This window comes from Anoplophora glabripennis, unplaced genomic scaffold, assembly GCF_000390285.2.
Source record: "Anoplophora glabripennis isolate ALB-LARVAE unplaced genomic scaffold, Agla_2.0 scaffold242, whole genome shotgun sequence".
In the NCBI taxonomy this organism is placed as follows: domain Eukaryota; kingdom Metazoa; phylum Arthropoda; class Insecta; order Coleoptera; family Cerambycidae; genus Anoplophora; species Anoplophora glabripennis.
Genome location: NW_019417087.1, coordinates 96179 through 112617, shown reverse-complemented (window position 1 = coordinate 112617; position 16439 = coordinate 96179). Strand labels below are relative to the sequence as shown.

Here is a 16439-nt window from a genome sequence, read left to right as displayed (position 1 = left end):
CTAATTCCTTTATAAGGAATAATAAAAAAACATATATGTATGTTTAAGAAATTAACAGTTCCATTTTCTTTACAGTTGAAAGTCTACCTACACTATTCAAATTTCAGCGGGAATATTTACTATTTTGACGTGAAAATATGATTTAAAAAAATCGTCTGTGTAGCTTTACGTCTCAAAAATAAGATAATAAGCACATGGTCCATTGAGAAATATACTCCTATTTGTAAAGTTTTACCAACCCTAGAATACTTGGCATGTTCTTTCAAAATACTGACCATTTTGGTCTCGAGATTAATTATGAAAATTTCTTTTCAACAAACATTTTCATCTATAAAATAAAATCCTGGATTTAAAAGTTTAAGAGTTATAGGTATGTCATATTATAATTTAAATGAAGGAAATCTTTTGGAGATTTCTTACGAATAAACGAATACATGTGAATTTTTTTTTTTTAGTCTCCCATTTCAGTAGTGTTCAAACGGTCAAAACATTTAATAGTACTTTTGCATTGAAGGTTTGCCATAAAATGTAATGAAATAGTTTTTCAGGATGAAGATAGCATTGTATGAAAAATTTATTTTTTTACATATATACAAGAGAATATTAACAAAATTAATCTATCAAACCTGTTGGAGATATTTAAATTAAAATTATCTTTGAATAATTAACACAATCTTTTAACATCATATATTAGAAAAGCAAAAAATAAGCTTAGAATAATGTTAATACACAATTACAAATTTTTTAAATTTTCTTTAAAAAAATAATAAAATTAGTGGTACTTTTATAAATAATTAACTATAAATTTCTTCTATCCAGTTTTCTCTTTATACGTTATTACACCCTTAGCTATTAAATCCGGAATCTCAACCGCTAGCCATGGTCCAAGCTAAAAAAAGTAATATGAAATAAGTATATTATAAATGGTTCTTTAATTGTACCCCTAGAGCCATCGCATGGCCAATTCCAAACTTAGGTACATTTCTCGCCCACAATGGTTTAAAATGATCACTTAAACATATCTTTCCACCCCTGTACATTTTCGCAGTCTTTCCGTCAAGTTCTGGAAGAGCTATTTCTGGTGCCGTTGTAGGGTAAGTTACTGCAATCTGTTACAGAAAATGAAGTAAGTACTTTTTATTAACATTGTTGATTTACGTACATCAAACTCTACATCGAATTCATATTTCAGAAGGTCGTGGATGAACCAGCATTTTCCAAACCACTTTGTGCCTTCCTTATTCGATTCCAATCTGAACCAGTCATTATCTGCTGCTTTGTTATTTTGTACATACTGGAATCAATTAAAACATATGTTAGTTATAGGTTAGGTTCACCTTATCTTGTTCTGATTACTAAAATACCTTAATTAGAGATTGGTACTCTTCTTTTAACCTTTCAACCCATAATTCTTTATCTCTGGGACCTGCTTTAGTTTTTAGTAAAGGTATGTTGCTTAATGTTTTCCTAGTACCCTCGTCTACCATTTTTAAAAAATTGGGAACAAAGACAGCTGAGCAGCCGAGGCAATGAGTTGTCAATAAGCTAACTTCAGAGGGGTCCTGTCTAAAGTATCATTTATGGCGTTTTCCAATTTTGTCATAATGTCAATTTGCTGGATTTGTATAGAAAAAATACATAAGTTTAAGATAATTAAAAACAAATCAAGTAAACTATCTGATCACCAGTGGATGAGATAGTAATTATAAAATATGTATAAGCGCCCCAGAGTGTTAAATGGGTTAACCTACTCTTCTATAATAATTGTCACTAGGGGCGATACTTTAGCCACTATATAGTTACTTTTGATTTTTGAAGTTAGTATCACTGAAAGAAAAAGTCCAAGTAAAATTAATTGTAACAAATCTCATGGTAGTGCGTATAATCATGATAATGTTGAAAATTTTTGAAAAATCAAATGGCTGATACGTTTTTTGACTTTGACACATCCTTAAATGTAAGTTGATACCGTCTTGATTTGAACGACATGCCAAAGTTTGGAAAAAATGATCTACTTTCTGGTAAAAAGTAAAAGTTGTGACACGGTTGTTAACAAAAAAATGCACTGCTTTTTGCTTGTTTTTCTTCAAAATTTTTTCTAATAACTATTTAGTCCGTCAGCTGAATAAGGAAAGACGAGAAACTGTTAATTATTTATAGTAATAATTGCGATAATTTAACTAGGTTAACCCTGCATTTTTTAAGGAATTGTATGCGTTATTTTGCGCAATACTTCTTTTCCTAGTGTTATAATAATACAACTACACTATTTAATATCTATTCAATATGATTATCAAGTATCTTGATATTTTGAAGAATGGTGACAACGTCCTTCCACCAGATGAAGACGAGTGTTTGGAGAATGAGGAGGAATACGATGCTTTGAACGATGAGACATTCGGGGAACTTGAGGATGCTTCCAGTTTAGAAGATTGGGAACGGCAGCATGAACAGTTTGCTGAAATTGCAGAGAGTACTAAACACTCGGAACAGATAGGTTAGTACTTAATTTTTGGAATTCAGTAATTCGTTAATATTCTGAAAAGAGCTACATGTGTGCTTGCTTCAAATGAAATAGAAACAGATTCAATTCTTAAATAGATCCATGCATACTTGTATACAACACTCGAAAATGTACTGGGGGGTATTTATATATAGTTTTTAGAATCTTATCTTTTGTGGAATGAAGTGGATATTAACCTCTTATTCATTCATGAATGATAACACATAGGAATTGTGACACATCAAACCACATGCTGTTATTTTATCTCTGTTTATTTTTATTTTGCTTGGTCTGCACATAGATAAAGAAGAATAACAAGCTGTAAGTTCATTTATTGAAAAATGTACTGGACTCCCTGTCAAATGAGGAAGTATTAATTTGGACCATCAAAACTAAAAATAAACAGAACTCAATACAAATTATAGAGCCTATTTCATCCTCTTGGTGTTGGCTAATATGTGTAGAGCTCAGTTTAGTGTTGCTTAAATTTATCACAAAAAAATAGGGGAATTTTATATGTAAATGCAAATTTTTTGATGAACCAAACCTGACAGACACTGCCTTAGGCCGGTGTCCCATGCATCCGAAATCCGATGTACAATACCCGAAAATATTTTAATTCGTACGAATGATAATATTATAATTCACATGCATCCGAAATTAATCTCATAGAAATCAAGTATAGAACCATGGAATTTATTACAAGATGAAGGTGAAACATTTTCAAATGACAACCATAGGTATATATTATAGAAAATATACGTAGTATTATATTTTCTACATTCGACATTATAATATAACATTTATTTGACTGTAAATATATCAAACAACAATCATAGTATGTTAAAAATTTAAAAAGTGAGGTTAAAAAACATACGATTTCGGATAAAAGTTAAAATTATTTCTACTTTTTCCGACGTCGTATGAATTTTAAAAATTTCGGATGAAAATGAGTGGTAAATATTTGAATGTATATTAACCAATAGGAACACTTTCGGACCTTCGTATCGTCGGAATTCGGATGCATGGGACACCGGCCTTAACATACATATATAAATTTGGTGATATTTAAAACAAAAAGAGAATAAATATTTCAGTGAATAAACATTGCATAGTAGATATTTCTAAAGTTAAAAAACAACCGCATTAAATTGGCAGGACTAAACTTGATGCCAAATTTGAATTAAATTACAATTTAAGTCACATTGAGATCGTATCAAAATTACATATCAATGTTATCTACAATTAATTGTTGAAGGAGTATCGTATCGTGCTTGCGTACAGTACTTATATGTCGAGATATAACGCATCGAAAACTGGTGTTGAGGAAATATGGCACAAGTAAAGACACCGTTTTTATGAACACTCGATACAAAAAACTGAAATTGTACTTTGTTTCTCACATGTTGTGTTTATAAAATTGTCATTCGGGAAATGTTTTATAATGTATGAAAACAAAATAACTACTGCAGATTGTGCCTTTCACTCACAGGTATTATTATTATTGAAATAATATTGTTGGAGATTGTTTTTCAGAAAGAATTACTGTTTACAATACTCTGAATTATTATTTTGTTTCTGTGTAATGAAATATAAAAACAGTATGAAGCATTAGATTTTGCCATATTTTACCCTACCGAGGCTTCTAAATATTGAAAAATATTTACGAGCATTTTTGAGAAAATTTTTATTTTACTGCAATTAAACAGGATGTAAGAAGTTTGACTGCCATTATTTCAGCATGAGATAGAGTAAGCATAAACGAACAAAAAAGTTGTGTATTACATTGGCGTAAGATTAACAGTTTTCAAAATACAGTGAGTGTTAATATTGGGGAGTTTCATCACAATGTTACAACAGCGCTTAATCAAACGCTACACAGCTGATGCATACCACGTGTGAACGCGGAAGACTTGTCCTACGGAAAAAATGTAAACAACTATTATTGTGAAACATTTAGTAAATTTCAAGACAATTGGTTTCCAGTTTTTAAATAAATAAAATAAAATGTATCGACTTTGTAGTACGAAGATAGTGTTGTGCTTAAATTTTAGCGCACATTTTAGTAATTAAGAATCTCTCAAACAAAACTTTTAATCAAATTATGAATTTGAAAAATATGTAATTAGTATCCAAAGATTTACGTTATCCAAATAATCATATGTATTAAAAAAAATTTAGGTACTTAACAAAAAGCAAAATTCAGTAATTTTTAAACACACAAGTATAAAACAAACTACAACATATATTCAAAATGTCCACCACCATTTTCTATGCACGCACGACACCTTCGAATCCAATATTCGCGCACTCGCTGGAAAACACCTCAAAAAATGGAAATAGTGGTACGCAAAAAACACTCCGATACAGTCAAATTCCAGATACCAACTGAATTGTGTATTGGTAAGCGGCTTAGTACCTCATGTTAATCGTCGCGCCGTTGTCACATTGCTCGATATGAATTTTATTGAATACTAATTATTTTTTAAAATTAAGCATAAAGAAGTTCAAAAAAAGTGATAAACATTGTTGGAAATTTTGACAATTTTTTTCTCGGAATTGGTTGAGTTTAGGACCCATGTCATATAAGGCTTTTTTGTTTATTTTAATGTATTCTATCATCTGTTAAAATTAAGGCAGTCAAACTTGCAACACTCTGTATAGTGGAGAACATAAATTTGCAAATCTTTTACGTTTATGTTTATTTATTTTCGTTTGCTTGAAGAACATTCTTCAGAAGTAAATTGTAAGGTAAAGCAGAACAAGTGTCTTGTTTGCAATATTTTCTGTTAAGGCACATTCTGATAAAAAAAAAGTGTTCAAGGCAGAAAGAGACAGAACGGATGTATCATTTGTCAATTTTTTTGGCTAAAATATATTCGCTTGGGCAATGAGGGAGGCAATTATTAAAAAAAGACATATTATGAATTGACGGTGGTAAATATTGCCTTTGTTATTAATTTGTCAAGTTTACTGAAAAGGAAATGCAGATGTTGATTTGTTTCCACAATTTACAAAAACAGATTTTAGAGAATATATTTTTAATTGAGTTCGATTAACAAAAACAGAAATGACTTTAATTGATTTTATTTTTTTGCCGCTATTCTGGCACTCACTCCGACATTTTAAGGCCAGGCGGAATAGTATTCCAATGGTCTTGGCCTCGAACGAAGACAAGCCTTGAATAGTGTCTACGTTTATACGGTGCTCAGCTTTTTAAAAAAACAGTAAATTGCTCTCGTGTCTCAATTACATTACTATAAATATTAAATGCTGTAATTACGTATCAGTTTATCAGTAGGCAACATTTTTTTTTTTTTTAACTAACAAGTTAGATGTGCAATGCAATAACTATATCATATTTTTTAGAAAACTCCATATCACAACTAGTTTTAGAAAACTCGGAAGATCCTTTATCGTTATCTAGTTCTGTTTGGTCTTATACGCCTTCCAGTAAAAATGGTGATATTTACAATAGTTCCAGTATACTCTCATCTTTGCAGAAGGCATCCAAAGCATTCGTAAGTGATTTTAGTATTATTCATCAGTAAATTTAAAACATTTAGAGACTTTTTGGAAAAATATATTTGCTCTATCCTTATTATTACTCGTTTTATTGATTCCTATACATTGAAACGTATGACGTTCCAGATTGAGACCCACAGAGATAACTCCTCAAAACCGAGCGTCAGCATTAACCAGCAACTCAATTCTTCTGCTCCTCTAACATCCGCCTTACCCCAAATAAGGAAAATCTGTACGGTAGAAGAGTTAGAGAAAAATCTTATAAAGACATCGAAGCATGTTCCTCAACAGCAGACACCGCCTAGGCCGCTATTGCCACCGCCGGGGCATCATCAAGGACATCCCTACCACCCTATGTTACAGGTGAGTCATTGCGTTATTATGTCGATTGTCACTTTTTAAAATAATTTTGTTCTACAGCTTTGCGTAAAATGTGTTTTTGTCATTATTTTATCGTTTTGTACAAAAAAGAAAAAGTATATTTGATTTCGAATGTCCATTCGTAGAATAATGCCGTCTAGTACCTTAGTATCCCCTACATATTAAATATCTATTAATGTCTATTAACACTATGTTAGGATTAAAATCTTAAAATTTTAAAATGGAAAAGTTTTACTTACATTTCTGTATTTTTTGGGATAGTGAAAAATAGATATACTTCGGTTGTCTTTGTAATAAATATATTATACAAGGTGTTTGGTAAGTCAATGCATTCTTTGTAGGGGGTTATAGTACAATGCATTTGTGATATATTTCCTTAATATACCATATTCCAAAAACGCTTAGTTTCTGATCTGCAGGGTATTAAAGTTTTAATAACAAAATACAAATTTATAAATATTAGAGAAACCGCTCAGAATATTTTAATGAAATTTTGCAGGCTTTAGCAGTTAACAACAATACATGTTTTACAATAAAAATATTGTTTTCAGTTTCACCAGTGGCCTGTGCACAGGCATGTCACTAGATATTGTTAATGAAAAAATGATACACCACCGATTTTTCTTAAAATAAAAATTATTTTTCAATTCCTTGTTCAATTTGGAAGAGAAAAGGTATGTTGTCGACTGTTTTTCTTATGATGCTCCGTTTTGGAGAAAAAAAAATTAAATCGATTTATTGCATGGCGTAATTCGGTTTCGATAATTTGAAAAATAGAGGAAATTATGCACATGTCTGCTTCACACTCAAACACTCAAAAGAAATTAATTATCGTATATGAGTTTATTGTTTTTCAAAATATTCGCCATGAAGATCAACACAATTTTGCATCTGCTTGAACCAATTTTTGAAGCACTTTCCATTCCGATTGAGGCACCTCCAAAACATGTATTTTGAATACATCAACCGTTTCTTCAGGCATTGAAAAACGTTGACCTTGTAATTTATTTTTGATGTGCGAAAAAAAGTTATTGAGTCCCAAATCAGGGCTATACGGCAGATGACTCATCAATTCGACTTTTTCTGTCTTGTTCTGGTGGAGAATGATGCGTCTTCTGTTGTTGGTTTCTCTTATTTTTCCAAAGACTTCTGGCAAACAAACGGTTGTGTACCATTCAGAATTGACCATCCGATGTTGTACTTATGGTGCAATTACCACATGCAAAAACAAACAAATAATAAATAAATTTAAACTAACGAACTTAATTAAAAAAGAAGAACCGCTTCCAGTTGTGTTGATTTTAAAAATGGCATTAATATTTTCCTTAAAAAAACGATTGCTACTACTTTTAATGTCATTCGTAGCATACCATCCCGCCTCCGGGTCTATCTCCCATGGGTATACCACCGCCCGGATTGAGACACATGTCGCCACAGATGAACCCCCACCAGTCGCATCACCACCCAATCCTACCGCCGGGCCTTCTGAGAATGATGCCGCCTCATCCGCAGTTCATGCAATCCAACGGTCCACCGAGACCGCCAAACTTCATGTATCCCGGGCACAATCAGGGGCAGTTCCCGGTAAGTATTGTCACATTTGATAAAGCCCCTACATTATATTCGCTACTAAACAGTTCAAATGCTTTACAGCAACTAACTTGGACTGCATTTGAGATTTCTATATTTATAGTCGTAATGAAATGATTTAGTAAAAAAAAAACTTAAAACGAAGACATTCTACAGTTGTTTAAGAATTTTAATTTGTTTCGGGGAAGTCTTTGTAGCAATACAATGTGCCTCCACGTTACAGGAGTTACTTAACCTCAAACTTTTCTTATGTCGATATTTTTTTATCTAATTTTATCGATCGATTCAAGAGAAAAAATTAGAATCGACCATTACATGCGTCAACGAATTCGTATTGAAGCAAAATTCTAAGGCAGATTATGTATCGTCTTCAAGGTAAATCACCCGTTTAACTTCCCGCCGCCTCCCCGCCACATGAACAACATTGCGGGCAACTGTCAGCAGCAGAGGAACCACCACAGCCCGCAGCAGCTGCCCCACCACCTCCAGCAGAACCAGCAGAAGGTGAGACGGGACAGCGGCGGTAGCAGACAGCAGCAGAAGGAGAACCAGGAACCGAGGGACGAATACGCCGGGCTCATGTCCATGAAGGAGAAGCAGTGGCTGTTGAATATTCAGATGTTGCAGTTGAACACCGGGACGCCCTATTTCGACGACTATTATTATACGGTAAGTTACGATTTTGAGATTATTCTTGTTTTACTCAAAAATAATATTTTTTTGTTGTGTGCTGCCCCGTCTTAAGGGTGGTTGTAGGTAAACTGTTTTATTTAAAATTGACGGGATTTTTGCAAAGAACGGAATACCTGAATTTTTCTGCTGGAATAACTAGAACATAAATCAGTTTTTGAGCTTTCTTTGGCCTTGGAAAATTTAATTCTACTTATACTTTTTTGTTTGTTTTTAAGCAAAGGATTACAAGTACTTAACATCGATTTAAATAAAAGCTCCTGGCATTGCAAATTTGCAAATGCAGAGTTTAAAATGAATTTAATTCTTATAAGACTGAAATTTCCGTGAAAAACTACGGAAAAAGTTACCATGATGAACTGTTCTTCTCTTTGCCCTAACTCGGATAATGTCAGGAAAAAATAAAAATAGATAATCGAAAAACTTAGTTTCTTCAAAATATCTCAAAACATAAAAAATATATGAGGATTGCTCTTTATATTTTCAAAATAAAAAACAATAAATACACTTTTGCATGCGCTTGAACCAATTTTCGCAACATTTTAAAACAAAAACAAAAAAGCGCCATTGGGTGCCGAATCACAGGGCTGTATGGCGGATAACTTATCAATTCGATTTTTTCATTTCTCAAAAAGTCTCTTGTGGTAGCTTGCATTGTCCTGGTGGAGAATGATATGTCTTAGAGTTGGTTTTTCTTGTTTTTCCAAAGGCAAGCAAATGGTTGTCTATCATTCAGAATTGACCGTCCGATGTTGCGCTAATAGTAGTTACCACATGTCTGTCTCTTGTTCTGGTGGAGTTTGACGCGTCTTCCATTGTTGGTTTCTCTTATTTTTCCAAAGACTTCTGGCAAACAAACGGTTATGTACCATTCAGAATTGACCGTCCGACTTTGCACTTATGGTGCAATTACCACATGCCCGTTGTTTTTCCGAATGTGAATAACTTTTGTTGAATTTGGCAAATTTTTATAGATTTTATTAGATACAGTTTGTCTAAATATGAATTAATGCACAAATAACAGACTGTTGTCCATTTTAATGTAGATTTTCTATAAAATGGACTTACTTTGAAACTCAAATTACTTTTTGGTGTAAAGAAATTTGTCATTTACGATGCCGCTTGTTCAAAAGTGGCAAATTATAAATTTCTTTACAACAAAAAGTAATTTGAGTTTCAAACTAACTCCATTTCATAGAAAATCTGAGTTAGAATGGAGGAAAATCTGTTATTTGTGCAATAATTCATATTTAGACAAACTGTGCAATAAAATCTATAAAAATATATTGCTGGTTGCCTTTTTGCTATAGAGCCCACTTAATTCCATTTTTTGACCGAGATAAATTTTTCATGTTACTGTAAATAACACAAATAGCGCCTGCACGTCAAAATGTTCAGAATAAGTATGCCGACAAAAAGTCAAACTACGGTAGGGACATCAGTTATTAGATGGCAGCACCAAGATCGTTCATTCAATTGAAAATTGTCTACTTTATTTAATTAATTCCCTAATAGAGACTTTTTCCTAATTCTATCTTTTCACTGCTTTCAATATCCTTGATTCACATCATTGTCTTAGACACTGTGGGTACACATGCCGCAAGTGACCCATTTTTAAGTACAACGTCAATAGCGCCATCCTGACACCATCCGGGGCGCAACAGGGTTCCAAAAAAAAAGGTCGACGGCAGATTGGCGTCAAGGAACAGGTACTTCTGCGAGCTACTCCATACCAAGAGGTACTCTCCAGCAAACGCTCGAACCGACAACACGTCTTTTTCCACAAACTTAGTTTTCAATAAAAATAGTTTATTTCTACCAATGAGAGAGCGTTTTATTTTTGCTGTACAGCGAAAGCAACCCTCAACACGAATTTTTGCTAATTTCTTTTTTTTTTTAGATATTCAAGGAGAGGAAATTAAAGAGCAACAAAGAAAACCTCGCCGGCGACAAGAACACGCCGTTTACCAACAAGAGACAGCACAGGAATAGCGATCGGCAAGAGAACCAAAATACGTTGACACCGAGAGTCTACACTCCTTTACAGTTTGAGAATTCTTTGGGAAAATTGCAGGTAAAGAAAGTTTGTATTAAAAAAGTCTCCGATACATCAAGATAAATTTTTTTTTAGTGTGGGTCGGTAACTGCGCCAAGAAAGATCATAGACATGGACATCGTCACGCCGGACAAGGACAACGACAGCCCCCAGGTGTCCCGGGATACCAGAAAAACCAAACAGCTTTTGCTTGAACTGGAGGCTCTGTACGCATTGCTGTTGAAGGCGGAGGATATAAGAAATCCTCTGTATATTAGTAATATGGAGAAGTTGAGAGAAATCAAACAAAAGCAAAGGTAAGAGATTAATTTGTTCGTTTGTTTTCTACTGAGAAATTGTAATTTATAACTTGTGTAAATGTGCACATCCTGCTTAAATTCTATTTGCAATGTTAATAATGTGGTTATTATGTAATTTTAAATGTTGCTAATTCTTGTTAATGGTTCTTTTTTAGAAGAGGAAGAAGAGGAAAGTAGTTCAAATTTGTTTTAAGGTTATGTCGTATATAGAAGTTGATGTTTCTGTGTAAAATCAATGGCATCATAGATATTAAACTAAAATAATATTTTAACTGCATTGAATACATATATTGAAATATTTTTTTTTTAGGTTAAGAGAATTGGAACTGGCGCCAACACCGGAGCAAAAACAGGAAGTTTTAAGACTTTTCAAACTAGAGAGCGAACCTGTTGTGGAGAATCAGAACGATTATATCATGAAATTAGTCCAAGGGCTGTTGCAAGAGGACAAGTTTTCTAGTTTTCTTAATATTAGGAAAGGAAAGGTACGTAAAATCGTCGTATACCTTACAGTTCACTTTACTTATCCGTTCTTTTCCAGATGCTGGTATTGAGATTGTTACCGCATTTAACAACTGAAGCATTTTCGTCTCAGTTACTAGAACTGTGGACTAGGGTCCTGCTTAGCTTGCCGATAGTGGGTAGGAGAGATACTGCCGGAGATAACATTTTACCGAAACTGTTTCCTTCTTTTAAAAAGTGAGTAATTTTTATTTTTCTTCCGAAAGGAGATGCTTATCGAACGTTATTTCAGGTATATTCAATCTAGTAAAATGTCGGACTTGTTGGAAATCGTTTCGGGACTGGTAGAGGTAGTCCGACAGGAAAACAACAGGAGTACGCCGTTGAGTCACGTCGGCAAATCACCGTTGTATTTTGTGGTACTCAATAAGGTAAGCAAAAAAATTTTTTTCAGAAAGTATTTTTTGTTGTTTCGTAAAGGTAGATCTGTTGGTAATCGTGAATGTTTGTCAGAAGTGGAACAACCGACGAACCATCCAGCTGTTTTCAATATCTTGAGTCTAATGAGTCTGGGACCGGTATATGCATGATGGTTCGACTGACGAACAGTCCTAGTTCAGGGCTTCCAGTGTCACTTGGATCTTTTTTGTAATTCTTTTAAAAATTGATCACTAAAGTCACTTTTTTGCAAACGAAATGCCTAAAAACCACTTTTAGGTCCCTTTTCTAAGTTACAGAAATTTACGTATTAAGAAAGTAACAAATTATGGAAAATTGGAATATATATATTGTACGAGTGCAGAAAAAGGAGGGGAACGTTATCGAAAGGTGTGTGCTCCAGGCAGCCAACGCCACAAAGCAATTCTTAGATTAATTCAGTTGGAACTACATCAACCATCCCGCTCACTGCCCTGATCTGACGCCTTCTGATTTTTAATCTTTTCTCTTCTCTGAAAGTGTTTATGGGTGGAAAAAGGTTTCATCGACGATGAGGTCCACAATGTTACGAAACAATGGACCCGAGAATTGGTGGGAGATCTTTTTGACAAAGGTATTCGAAAGTTCATCCCTCTGCATACAAAATACATAGAGGTTGAAGGCGACGACGTCTAAAAATAGTGTTTGGTATACTTCTGTGCATTGTAAATTTTTCATAAATATACTGCCGTTTCGATTTTTAAAAAATTGGGTACTCTTTGTGGATATGCCTCGTATGAAATAGAAAAACATTACATTTCATTCTTTTGCAGTTTGGCGTATCGGCGCTGGTGACGATGCTGATAAGAACGGAATATCTGATATCGTCGGATGCTGCCTCGGAGAAGCAGCTGAACGACTGGTCGAACTTCCTCATAAGTTGGGCGCAACAGACGGAGGCAGCTAGCAAAATCGCAGCGCCTCTGGAGTTGATACCGTCGCAGATTTTTACCAAACACTGCAATCGATTTAACAATTTGAAAGCTGATAAGAGGTCACTGTTAGAAAAACACTATGTTGATTCGAAAACTAATTAAAAAAAAAAATTCAAAACAAAAAACATTAGATAGGAATTAAAGATGTTTTAATTTTTTTTGTAAACTATTTAATGTTCTTCTAACTTATTCATTTTTATATCAAAGTGTTGAATTTTAAATTTTGTTGAATAGATAAAGACTATCTTAACGTCAGTTATTTGTTATCAGTTAACAATAATACGATCGCAAGGTGTCAAATAACAGCGGTAGAGTAAAATATTCGTACATCAACGTGATATTATATAACGTTTTTTAATATATTACATAAGCAAAAAAAAAACTATAATTGTGTCTGGATATTTCACACTTTGCGAGGGCTGCTTTAGTATGGCGTTTTATGAAGTTAGGAAGTAGTGACTATAATAAATTGTTTATCTAACTTATTTTTTATTTGACGAATGTTCATTTTTGTACAAAATATAGAAACAAACAAAATGTATATTTTTAATAATGTGTAATTCAAATGTATTTGATATTTTTGTATTGTGTTCGTCTCGGTTAAATTATCTAATTCCGCAATGATTAATTCTGTACCATTGGCAATTTTTATTAGATATTTAATTACGTCGTTTGATTTTCTTTCAACTAAAGAAATTTCTTCCTAGTGCATGATTTGATATGTTTGTAAGTGCATTGGGAAAGCTAAGTGATAAATTTTATATGTATCGTTTATTTTTTAGTTTTATTTTAAGATATCGAAATATGTTTGAAAGATATCGTTTATATTATTAATATAAAGCTTTTTTCAATTAGATAGTCCTTGTCAACAAATATAAATAAAATATATTGACAGAAACTATGTATTTTAATTTCAAAAGAAAACCCAATATTTCATCTCCTGATTCAATTAAATTTCAACAACAAATTTGATAGTAAATGTGATGTAACTACATTAAAAAAAGATATTTGGAAGTGTAACTATCCTTGTCTTTACCTCTTAGACTTCATATCAATACCAAAATTTAATTTTTATCATAAATTATAGCTGTTCAACTTTCCTGGATTTTGTATCAGGATCGCAGAAAGTTAGAGAGGTTATTACCAGAAAGTAAATACCTCTTACACTTCATAGTATCCCAATACTAAAATTTAATTTTTAACAGAAATTTGATGTGTACGCCTCATTCTATGCTTGTACAGAAATCGGTGATTTTGGCATATTAGGAGCACAGAAAAGAAATTCGAAATTTTGCCTGGGTAATTAGGGAATAAAACACACCTAATGACTGAAGTATATATTTTAAATATTTTTGTTTAATACTGTTCCAACATATACAGTGCACAATTTTTTTTAACTGTATAAAACTAAAGCTTTATATAAATACAAAAGGCATATAATATAATTGATATACAGGGTGTTTCCCAAATTCGTCCTGTTCGTAGCTTAAGACTCTGTTGTACCTTTTAGAAATATCATTTTCTAGTAGAAAAACAGGATTAAGCGTAAACAAGGACGTTTGTAATAAATAAATAGGCATAATTTACGTAATTACAAATTGAAGTTTGTAAACAATTCAAACGATTTTACATAAAAATTTCTTAAAACTAATATTGACAAATACAAAAATAGTTAGTCGAATTTTCAGATGAGATCTTTTCGATTAATAATGCGAATAAAAAAAATTTAGGTACAAAAGAACTAACTCTACACGGCAAACGCCTACACTTTAAATAAAAAGCATATATTGCCTTAAAATTATTACTTTTAGTATATTAGAGACACTTTCAAAACAGCAAAATACCCAAACTATTTGGTGTTTCTCAATTTTCTTAAAAAAAAACAATTCGTCAATTTAGCACTCTTAACGCTACTATTAAAACACCCTTCTAAATGGTTTTAAACTTACAAAATACCTATCATAAACTCTATACTATCACAAAATTCAAACGTATTAATCCTCAAACTAATACAAGAAATCGTTGAAGACAACTTAGGCCGAGAATATCGAACTTAAAAGTTTATAATTATCCCGAGGATATAGGACAAGAGGGTTATCCTTAACGCTCGCCATTTCCCAGCTAATAACGAATTAAAGTCGCTGATATTCAGACGGCATCTCAGTCTATACCCTCAGACCTAAAAATGTGTAAGGGCCTAAATTTATTTATTATACAGGGTGCAGCTCTAAGCAGAGGTAATAGTATTTGTTCACAGAGAAGAACATTACTTTGAGTTATAATTTGATTTTTTTGTCTACGCCGTCACTGGGCAGCTCCAGAACTCAGTTGTATGCACGCGTTTATCAGTGTTGCTGTTGTTACTTTTTTTATATAAACAAACTGTATGAAATTAACAGAGTGGCAGAGAACTAAACTGCAATTGAGAATAATTTTGTAAAACATTACTTTTGAGTAGCGACCGAACAAGATTTCATCAGTATACGTGTATCTACCATGAAGTTATAACGTTAGGTGCGACGCAAGTTTTTGAACACATTGAATAGCGGACAGCAATCAAGTTCTATTTTAAAGCATACCGTGTAAGATTGATCGATCAGACTTCAGTGCAGAGTGCACAGTTTTGATGATTTCGTTCGTTCGGCTTGTGTGGGGACGCCCCGTCCTCTTATCATCGTGCATGCTGTCTCAGCCATCACAAAACTTCCCAAATCACAAGAACACTGTTGGACATGATACACAATCCTCACCGTACTTCGTTTTGTAACAGTTGATACATTTCTGCGGCTGTTTTACTGACTTTAAAACAAAACTTGATTGCTGTAAGCTGTTCAATGTGCGTTTCCATGACTATCAAAATATCGCTTCACGCAAACCGTTATAACTTCGTGGTAGATAGATGTGTACTGATGAAATTTTGTTGTCGCTAGAAAGGCCCACTAGGTCTCCACAATAAAATCAGTGTTAATACTTATAGTCTTTCCGACCTCAATTGAAGACCAAAGAGCTAGGGCAGTATGTACCAGGTTTGGTCACTACGCAGCAACTCGGCATTGAAATATTTGAAAAACTTGTTCCCATATTTATTCAGTCATATTAATATACAGATCTGATCGAACTAAACGTGGAAGTGGTAGAAATGTATATGTTCAGTTGAAGAATGGGCACGCGGGCAAACGGCGCACAAACACAGCCGCACTGGGCAACCACCCATAAATTTCAGTTGTTGACAAATTGCCTAGCAGTGCAGTGCAGCAAAGTAGAATTATTTTATAGTTGATTATTTTTATTTAATAACTTTTCTAACCTAAACTAACAACCTTTCCTCATCTTTTCAGAAGTAATATATTTTAATGAAAATGTAAATGTTTTTTGATACGTCATAATTAAAATTTACCATCAATAAATAAAAATTAAAATATACTGTTGGCCAAGTGAACATAAAATAGAAATTTTCTACGCATTATATTCAAATTATTATTTTTTAAATTTAGCAGAAAATTTTTTTAGGGACGCCTATG

At 33.0% G+C, this 16439-nt stretch overlaps 2 protein-coding genes across 2 annotated transcripts; one reads left to right on the top strand and one right to left on the bottom strand.

Moving 5' to 3' along the window:
- Positions 1–672: 672 nt before the first annotated feature.
- On the bottom strand, positions 673–1528 carry LOC108905980 (ubiquitin-fold modifier-conjugating enzyme 1). Its single transcript, XM_018709091.1, has 4 exons — positions 1365–1528; positions 1163–1294; positions 942–1109; positions 673–889 (listed from the first exon to the last, which is right to left on the bottom strand). Exons 1-4 carry the CDS (start codon positions 1485–1487, stop codon positions 812–814), a joined length of 501 nt encoding a protein of 166 aa, XP_018564607.1. The 5' UTR covers positions 1488–1528; the 3' UTR covers positions 673–811.
- Positions 1529–1867: 339 nt separating this feature from the next.
- LOC108905992 (protein PAT1 homolog 1) lies at positions 1868–13816 on the top strand. Its single transcript, XM_018709107.1, has 12 exons — positions 1868–1957; positions 2317–2497; positions 5873–6024; positions 6155–6391; positions 7775–7993; positions 8375–8668; positions 10590–10763; positions 10821–11041; positions 11355–11529; positions 11586–11743; positions 11799–11937; positions 12757–13816. Exons 1-12 carry the CDS (start codon positions 1919–1921, stop codon positions 13018–13020), a joined length of 2253 nt encoding a protein of 750 aa, XP_018564623.1. The 5' UTR covers positions 1868–1918; the 3' UTR covers positions 13021–13816.
- The last annotated feature ends 2623 nt before the right edge of the window (positions 13817–16439 follow it).